General features: G+C 35.6%; 1 protein-coding gene across 1 annotated transcript in view; it reads right to left on the bottom strand.

Annotated features, from left to right (window-relative positions):
* Positions 1–10,444, bottom strand: part of Il1rapl1 (interleukin 1 receptor accessory protein like 1) — a 1,446,478-nt gene that overhangs the window by 321,427 nt on the left and 1,114,607 nt on the right. Inside the window, exon 6 of the mRNA XM_008822725.3 lies at positions 7,254–7,328. Within this exon, the coding sequence (XP_008820947.1) occupies positions 7,254–7,328 (75 nt within the window). The remainder of the gene's footprint in view (positions 1–7,253; positions 7,329–10,444) is intronic.

Below are 10,444 nucleotides of genomic sequence, written 5' to 3'. Positions count from 1 at the left end.
ATTATTATTATGGATAATGAACTGCATTAGGCGTAATCTGTCAATATATATTTTAAAGAAACTGAGGCAAGGATGACCTTCAAACATATCTCTCATAAACATAGTGTATTTTGTCATATCTAAACCTGAGGTATATTGTCATTATTGAAATAGTCTATCATACCAATTTTCCAAGAATTATGTTAAAATGAATTATCATTGATTATGAGGCTGAAAATGAATAAAATTTATTACTTCCTATGAGGAGATAGAAAGTCTCAATGTTTTCCTATTCACAGACTGGAGGAAATCATTGGAGATAATGCATTGATGTATGTCAATTGCAGTTAGCAATTGCACTTGCAGTTTTAAATCCGTGAACCTCTTTTAATGAAAATGTAAAAATCTGCATTACCACAGAGAAAAGTTATGAGCATAATTATTCAATTACAAAACTGTTCTTATATAAAATTATTCACCACAGAGTAGCTTTAAATAGCATATTTCTCTTGTGACTATAAATCTTTCCATGATCATTAGCTGCTTAAAAGAGACTGGGGGACAGAGGCTGTTAAAGTTGACATGTTAAGACACTGCTAATTAGAAATCAATCAAAAATAAAGGGAGGGCCCTTCTCTGAAATTATGATGATTGCATTTACCCACAAATCTGCAGGAACATACTTAGTTGGTAGCGTAAGATTTGACTGGAATGCTAAGTGTTTTAACATTAAACCATAAAATGCTGGTAACTTTTACTATAATTACATTCAAGCACAGGTTATTTTTCACCGAACGCCTGCATATAATTTAAGAGTTCTCACATATTTAGCCAAAATTCAAGAGGAAATTTATGGATGAGTATATTCAAACTTGAAATGATGTGTCTTTTTATAGTCTCTATTTTAATGGACAGCAGTCACATGTGCTAGTAAGCTTTAGTCATTAAGAATGATTTAGAGAGAGTCCAGAACAGGAAAAGCAGTATTATTCAATAAAATGGGTATGTCTAGCACCAAAACCTTATCATGAATTTGACAGGCAGAGTGGCTTGATGTTATTGCTTTTAATAAAATTACTCTCCGTGTACTTAATCTTAAGAAATGTACCCAAGTTTCCTTTTCTGAGAAAAGGTAATTAGTAAATATTTTTACTTTCATCTTGATGGTCATTTACAAAGTTTGTGGCACAAGGGCCATTAATTTCCTTTCTTTTAAAGTACTTATTATCCCTTTCTCAACAGCTGTGCTAATTTAGAAAAATAAAATCAAAATTAAAACTATAGCCTTATTTAAATATAAGAATTATTATACATGTTGGGTTCTTAGAAGGGAGATGGGAATTAATCCTCTGAAATATTACTGATCCTGTAATGAAGCTTATAAACGTTGCTATAGTATGACATTCTATGCCCTGATCAGATAAACATTGGAATTCAGAATGCACTTTAGAACTCTATAACATTAACATATTTCAATTTCTAAAAGCAAACATCTATTGACTGCTTAAAATTTGTGAGACAATGCACTAATATTTTTCTTCCATTATCTGATTACATAGTTATACTGATTCTTCAGAGGTACTATTTTCATAGTATCTATTTTTTAAATTTTATTTATTTTTCAAAAATGTTACATGTATACAATGTGTCTTGAACATAACCACCTCTTATCTGCTCCACCACCTTCCCCCACCAGCATCCACCATCAAATGTCCCAGATTCATGTCCTCCCTTTATATTGATTTGTTTACTATTTATATTTTTATACATCAAGTCTTAATACTACTCATCTACAGATGAACGTCTGGAAATTCTCTGGGTCGTGGGAATCTACTATAGGCTGCATTTATATAGAAAAGTGAATTTCCTTCCCCAGCAGCCATCAAAAACACTTGGTGCTCACTGCATTCACAGTAGTAAGCAGCAGAGTTGGATTGTCTCTATGACATAATGAAACAAACTCAGAGGCACTGCTTCCTATTTAGAACAATATCGGCAGCAGCATCATTAGCAAAAACAATAATAGTAGATGATGATGGCAATGATTTTGCTCAAATGATTTGATGTGACCACCAAATTGCCACCTAAATAGTTATTTGTATTGTTATCAGCTTTGATCAGAAAAGCTCTTTATGCCATTTGGAAACAGTGACTATAGAATTCCTTCAATGCTTTGATGTGGAAATGCTACTATGTGTGGGAAGGAAGGTCACATTGGCATCACTTGCACAACTTAGCAACAAAGAATTTTTAGACACAACAGCATCTTATGCCCTTTTCAGATCTGGATACCAAATTTAATACCTGAATGATTTTGTTTCTGAAGCACTGATATTAAATATTCCCTAACTCTGGAAAAGAAACGTTTCCCACATGTGTGTCACAATAAAGTACTAAAATTTCATAAAGTTATGCTTTATTTCAAGACAATAACAGCTATGAAAATATCTACCTAGGGATCCAGCATTACAAAATACTTTGCACTAAGATAATTTTTACAAGGTTTCATTGCATTCAAATCTCTATTATGTGCTTGAAATACATTCCATAAGCCATATATATTTATTAACATATCTACAATTTATAAAACATAGAAGTAGAATATATTTCAACAGTTAATTCCTTTAACAACATAATAAATTAATATGTAATTTCCACGGCAAGGAATTTTCCTACAGAAACATCAACCTGGATGTTCTATGTAGTGTTTGACCACTTTTGATGAATTTACGTAAAATTTTAAATATTGCACGCAACACCAACTATTTTTTGGTGTGACATTTAAAAAATTAGCCTGTAGTTCAATAAACTAAAGTTATAAAAATGTGTGTGTGTATGTGTGCGTGTCTGTGTCCATTTACCCAGATTTATGCACAAATCTAAGTTTTTATATTGTTAAGCACTTTCTTCTAGATAGTAACATCTGGGGAATTCAAAGCACTCCTTGGAGGATTCTACAGCTCTGGGTCCCCACTACATTATGTTGTAGAAAAATTGGAGATGTAGGCCTTTTGTAGTAGTAATATTTGAGTTGTACATATAATGTGTCATAATAGGTCAGTGCTAAGGTAGATTTCTACTCATTGAACGTTTGGTAGCAATAGAATAAGCTATACTTTGTTCTGAAAGCTTCTGAAAGTGGGTTCTTGGCAACACAGGTATAGCAGATCTCTGAATGACACAGCCCAAGTTCAGCAAGTCAACTGTGCCAATCTTTTGATTCCTTGGCCTAACAACAGACTGAAGGAACCCAGTCAGGTTTACCTCGAGAATTGACCTTCAGAGTTTCACAGTATGACTTCTGAGCTTTTTGCCCAAGAAAGTTGGAGTCTGAGTTATTTAAAAGCTGGTGTCTGAGTTATTTAAAAGAGACAATGATTTTTTTTTTCACTTGTAGAAATAGCATACAGATGCCACATGAAGTAGAGCCGACGCCACATATTGATTACAATTCAAATTCATTTTACATATTTTATATGAATTTGCTTATCATTACATTATTTTCTCCAAGTATTTTGGTCGTGAGTGCCTTTGGTTTCTGTGGTGAAATAGTTTCAATAATCAGTATCAGACACTTCCAGTTTAAGAAGATGAAGAACTTAGAACAAGGCAGAGAGGATATAGAAAAGAAAAGGCAGGCATGCCCAGTGCATAGCACCGAGAAGTGAGTGTGAAGGGAAAACCTATGAATCTTGTAGTTTTTTAAAGATTATTATTATTGTTATTATTATTGTTGTATTCTCTGTGTGCCATTTTGCATGCATGTGTGTGTGTGTGTGTGTGTGTGTGTGTGTGTGTGTGTGTGTGATTGCTAGAGCCCATGCTATTTTGTGCGGAGGCCAGAGGAGGCTATCAGGTGCCCTGCTCTATCACTTTTGCCTTGTTCCCCTGAGACATGGACTCTCATTGAACATGGAGATAAGCTGGCTTCCATCAAGGCCCAATCATCTTCCTCTGTCTGCTTCATAGCCCTTGGATAGCACTGCAGTTACTGGCCCGTACATAGCCACACCTTGTTTTTTATGTGAGCACTGAGGATTTCAAACCTGAATGTCGTGCTTGCTCAGCGAGACCTTGTATCCACTGAGTTCTCTCTCCCCAGCACATGTTTATTATTACATTTTTTATTATTTGTAGAAAAGTTAAAAATTATAGCTACCAGAGCTGATTGGTTGTGTATGTATTTCAGCAAACATATTAAACTTTGATCATCAAAGCCAGGCGTGGTAGCACACGCTTTTAATCCCAGTACTTGAGAGGCGATCAAGGCCAGCCTGGTCTTCATATTGAGTTCCAGGCCAGCTGTGGCTACAGAATTGTTAACAATTGACCTGAGGAAAGGTCAACTTTCAGTTTAGAAATAATTTGAGACTGAGCTCTGAATTCACGGCTAATGAAGTATTCGTGGAGATTCCACAGCTTCTTTTAAGAGGAGACACCCCTTATCAGTCTCTCATCACTGATGCAGGCTATCCACTCTCTTACTACCACTTAATGACTCTTCAGTGAAACCCTTTTTCTTAGGATTTGAAAGTCAGATGTCTAGTCTGTTGGGAGTGACAGTTTTTTCTAATCTACAAAGGGCAAAATTCAAATCTTTAAATAAATAAAAGTATAAATTTTAGAAAGCAAATGTTTTTTAGGCATCTTGAGTCTTTCTTTGATACTCATTTCTATTTTCACATATGTATATATATATCTATATATTTTTCAGTCAGGGTCTCAACTTGCCCAAGATACCTGGAACGTACTATGTAGTCCAGAAGTGCCTAGATTTCACAGACCTTCTGCTTCCATCTCCTAAATGCTGAGAACACAAGAATGCACCATGCATATGACTTTTGGTCTCTTTTTCACCCATTAGCAACAGCAGCAAGATAGTTTTATCAAATAAACAGTCACTCAAATAGCCAAGGGTTTAGGGTAGTATTACTCTATTTAGTGCATGATTATGCACTGGAAATTGGAATTAGAAAATAATACAAAAACAAACATTGTATAACATAATCAAATTCCAGATTGATATTTTTATTTCAATTGGCAGTTAAAGAAAATTCACCTGTCTTTGCTCAGTGACAATAATGGGGCTCGCTGTTATTGGAGTCTTTCTTTAAATGAATGCATAGACAAATGTATCACTTACCACTTTGCATAGGACCTTTTCATGTCAATTTGATGTGGTTATATTTTATGACTCCATTTAAGAAAACGTAATCTTAAGAAAAGCACCTTTACAAACTGCTCCATTTTATAAAATGTAAGAGGTAAAGACCAATTTGATTCATTCCAAATTATGAATAATACCAAAAACAAATGGGAAAGCATTAACCATAAATTGCTACTAATTATGTTACCTGGAAAATACATTCAATAAAACAATTAAGGATTTCATTTGCTATGTTCTTTACCTCTAACCAATACCATAAACTCTCCTTCTTGGTTCAAGACTTTTATGTAACTTGTTCCTAGAAGTTATTGTAAGGTGGCGTGGACATTCATGAGAATTTATATTTCAAGAAGTATTTCTAAAATTGTAGTAAATTATAGTAGAGAAAACATACAATAACATGAGCAAAGAGATAGATATGATTTTAGTATATTTTGTTGTTTTTGTATGAAATTATTCTATTGCTATCTAGTCTTCCATCTCAAAATAACAATGATACTACTTAATATTGAGTGAAAAGGCTCACATTCAATATCAGAGTACTGTATTCACATCCATACCTGTATAAAACCTGTATTTCATTATACTTCAAAGCTAGTAAGCATAAACATTGCTAGTGTTAGAAAGCCATAGATTTCCAGACCAGTATCACATCTTTTGCAGTATAACATATTTATGTTATTAATAAATGTCCGTCATATCGGCAATCTTTGTTTAGAAAACCGATGCACGATACGCATCCAAATTCACACTTAGGAAAGATTAGTAGCATTAATACCTGAAAAGATGAACTCTTGGTTCTTTTTAGTTGTAAGAATTAAATGCATTTTCATTCTTGAAAGTCCCTTAACAATATGAATGTATTGTTAGAATATGTTTGATTTTTTTAATCTAGTAAATATGTTTTTTATTAGTAAAACCATTAAAAGCAAATAAATTTCTACAGAAATTTGTTGTGTATCTGTCTGTCAATCTACTTATGTGACTAAAATATTTGAAATGAAGGATAAGAGACTATAATACAAAGTATTGTATGTGTTTTTTAGAGAAGTTTCTGAAATGGTATATAACTGAATATTCCTAATTCAGACCAAAATTCTATAATTCCTCCAAAATAAATATATGGGCTGGAGAGATGGCTCAGTGGCTAAGAACACTGGTTGTTCTTGCAGAAGACCCAGATTCGAATCCCAGCACCCACATGGCAGCTAACAACTGTCCATAACTCCAGTCCCAGAGGATCCGACAGCCTCTTCTGACCTCCGTGGGAATTGCACAACACGGGTACACTTACATGCAGGCAATACACGCATACACATAAAAAAATAAATAAATATATTGCCATTATAATTTTTAATCTAATATTTATAGTGAAGTGTATTTTGTCTATGACCTCATATCTAAATGTACAAGCTCTCAATCAGAGGCAATTGCTCATATTTTGGTAATGTATTATGCAAAACATAGTTAGCATAATATCCATTTCATTTCTGGTATATTCATTAGAATTAACTTCTACCATAAACTCCTTTCGTCTTGGCCGATCATGTTTAAAGTTTTACCCAACTCCTTAGAAATGCATACTCTTAGAACTTATTGAAAGGTGTATGAAAACATGATCACTCTTGAGAATTCAGTATTATACTTACAAAAGAGCAATATACAATGCTGTAGAGCAACCTTAAGGCCTTTCACAAGTTAAGTAAATAGTCTACCACTAAGATACACCTCAGATCTGGATTACCTGTTATACAGAGGTACTTATCATAATGTTGACATTTGTTTCGATGAATTTGCACCTTTTCCTCAATTTCAAAAACTGTATTTTAGTGTATTAAGGGATATTATATGTTAAATATTTCTATATTTTCTGCTTTAACACTAATTCATTATATCATGGGACAATAATGGAATCATAAAAATAGTCATCTTATCTTATTTCTTAACAATCATTTAAATATTAAATATCCAGTTTGGTTGTGTAGGACATATTTCCGGAAATAGAGTTTATAGGTCAGATTATAGCATGGCTATAATTTAGGCTTTTTTAAACTATTAGAATATATTGGGGGGAAAGTGCATTGACTAGAATTAAAGAGTTACTCACCCAGTTGAGTCTCCTGAATTGTCAGTTTACTTTCCACTGGGTATAGAAGCTTGGGTGGCTTATCAGTCAGAGGAGCTGAAAAACAATGACAATAATAATACAAACACAGTTATGGTACATGAACTGAAAGAAAGAACAGCTTGTTTTCTCAAATATTTTTCATTCTCAAAGTAGTGTCAAAGCATTCTACCAAGTAATGTCTTTCATATTTCAGGGAATACCTTCAGAGAAGCTGAAAAGCTAGCAATTGCACATGAGTAAATTGTAACACTTTCAGATTTATATTCATATGGCACCATGAATTACAGCATCAGGATAGGTCAGTCTTTTAGAACCTATGATCTATTTCATGAAAAATTTTCAAATTGTATTTTGATTCTTGTTTTGAAGGGATTCATTATATTTTTCCTGTGTTAAAGGTACTAGTGAAATATGTAACATCTATTATATTATTTGGCATGGAGTGATTTAATTCTTATTAATTTTGCTCCTATTTCTCATGTTACATCACTTCACTTCAAAATGCACAATTTAGTAACAATTTCCTACGTGTATAAATCTAAATGGTTTAGAAATCTGACGTTAAATTTGTTTAAGTACAAACGTGCATGCCTACATGAAGTAAATATGTTAAATGGCTTTTTCCATTTGCAACAAACCTTTTATTATTATTTGTTGCATTTTGTGACACTTGTTGCTCATTGGCATGATATGCTCTCTTTGAATTTAAGCTTTTACACATTTCTTTTCCTGTGGTCTTGTTAATTTCAATTATCAGCCAGAGTTTGTTATGAAGCACTCGGAAGAAATGATTCCCACTATATACTTCATTTCTAGCTAAACTAGTTTATCTTGACTTTAGACAAATAGTTTTCTTCATTAAGCCTTCCCCACCTTTTCTGATTGAATTTTCTAGGTCCCTTGAAACCTCTCATAGCAACTTCTATTCTGTTACAAGTACAAAAATGATCAGTTAATGGTTACTGAACTAAATGAATTTGCTTTGAGGACTTTATTTCTTCTTTGCCAGGAACACATGCCAGGTTGTCTGATAACTGAAAGACTGATCTACATGGAAGTGCCAGGAGATGCTTAGGTGCACTTATCACCAAAGGATTCAAGAACTCAGACTGCCTTCATAGCTTGCTTCCATCTACAACAGAAAACAGTACAAAAAAGGAAAGAAGCAATGATGTGCACCAAGTTAAAAAAAAAAAAAAAACAGAAATGCTTTAAGATATTTTATTTTGGAGACCAACTTCAGGCATGAGTTTGATTTCTTTTATTCAGAACTAATTTAATGTATAATTCATTCATCTTTATTACTATTCAGGTTCTGAAAGTAAATGGGTAAAGAACGTTTGGATAATAGAATGAGATCAATAACTTTAACATTCTCACATATATGAAACCACTCTGATGAACCCTAAATACTTTTATTTTGTTCATACAATGATAACATTTTTAATTCTCTTGCCACCTAAATAATTTATTCACTTAATGTTGGCAAAAAATGTTTATTAATGGATCATAAAGTCACATTTCTTACTCTGATATCAAATGATTATAGTTAACTTCAAAAGCGGGTGTATATTTTATATGGTTCAGAAAGTGAACTAACATAGTCATACATTTGGTTTTGAATTACTGAGTTTAATCTCTCTCTCTCTCTCTCTCTCTCTCTCTCTCTCTCTCTCCTTCTCTCTCAAAACATTCTTAAACTGAACACTCGAAACATCCAGGAGGAGCAATGAGAAAACCCTATTAAGGGTGTCAGCTAGTGTTCCCAGTAGAGTCCTGAGCAGAGCAGAGTGTTTGCCCAGATGAAGATTCCAAGTAAAAGAAGAAATAATAGAAGAAAGGTAACATCATCAAATCAGTGGCTTACAGATATTTAGCAGAAATAAACTGAGGAAGCCCCTTTAAGGTAACCAGTTGGAGTTCCTAACTGAGAGAATCCTGAGCAGAACAGTGTCCCCTAAGGGTGAGACACCCAAGAAAAAACAAAGCAACAAAGAGAAAGATCATCAAATTGAGTACTCTCTGCATTCAGGGGAGACTGACTGGAGAAGGTGAGGCACCCAGATGAACTTCTTGATTGGTCTTTTTCTCTGTGGCTGAACTTCCCATCACAGAATACTTGTGGCTAAATTTCCAGCTTCTCTTTCCCACTACAGGTGCTTTCATACCACAAAATAAAAAGTAGTTACGTCTGGCAGTCCTATCCTAAGCCCTCTTGGGGTAAGTCTATAGCGCAGCCCTCTGCGCCTTGAATCCCCAAGCCACATTCACCCTTCCATCTCCCCCGCTGTTCACTACTCCCAGTTAGGGACCTGCGCCATTCCTAGTCTTGGGGCCCAAGACACCTGGGGACCCAATACTGCTTCCTGATCCTTCTCACCCAGACCAACTGAGTGCCTTTCTTGGCCCCAGGAGCACCACTTCTGGTCCTGGCCCCGCCCTCACCTCTCTCTGAGTCCAGGGACCTGCACCACCTGCTAACTCTTCTAGCCTGCAGTCCTATCCTCAGCCCTCTTGGGGTAAGTCTATAGCGCAGCCCTCTGCGCCTTGAATCCCCAAGCCACATTCACCCTTCCATCTCCCCGGCTGTTCCCTACTCCCAGTTAGGGACCTGCGCCATTCCTAGTCTTGGGGCCCCAGACACCTGGGGAACCAATACTGCTCCCTGATCCTTCTCACCCAGACCAACTGAACGCCTTTCTTGGGCCCCAGGAGCACCGCTTCTAGACCTGGCCCCGCCCTCACCTCCCTCTACTTCCCTGGTTCTGCAACACCTGCAGCCTCTTGCTGGGGCTGACAGCCACTTTCTGGGGCTCCGAGGCTTACCTTTCCTTTCCCTGATCCTTTGCATCAAGTACAATCCAGCTACTCAATCCACTCCCTGGGAAATCTTGGGGCTTCTTCCCACCCCATCTGCCTTTGCATGCCTGCGTGGCGCGGCCACGGCCAGGATCTCAGGTCAGTCCAACACGCAAGTTCCTGAGGCCAAAATCATTCTTAGAAGATTCCAGACCTAAGGAGAAAGTCTGAAAACTTCTGACCCACATTGGAATTGGGCCACCGCGGAACTCCTGAAAACAAAATCAAGCCGGCCATGAAAATATAAAATCAAAAGAGAGAACCAGAAGCTTAGACGAACCAGCTCTTCATACCCAAAAAGTAAACCACAA

The sequence above is a fragment of the Nannospalax galili genome, unplaced genomic scaffold (assembly GCF_000622305.1).
Source record: "Nannospalax galili isolate Female #2095 unplaced genomic scaffold, S.galili_v1.0 scaffold7, whole genome shotgun sequence".
Taxonomy (NCBI): Eukaryota; Metazoa; Chordata; class Mammalia; order Rodentia; family Spalacidae; genus Nannospalax; species Nannospalax galili.
Note: the sequence above shows the minus strand (reverse complement) of the source record. Positions and strands in the feature narration are given on the sequence as shown.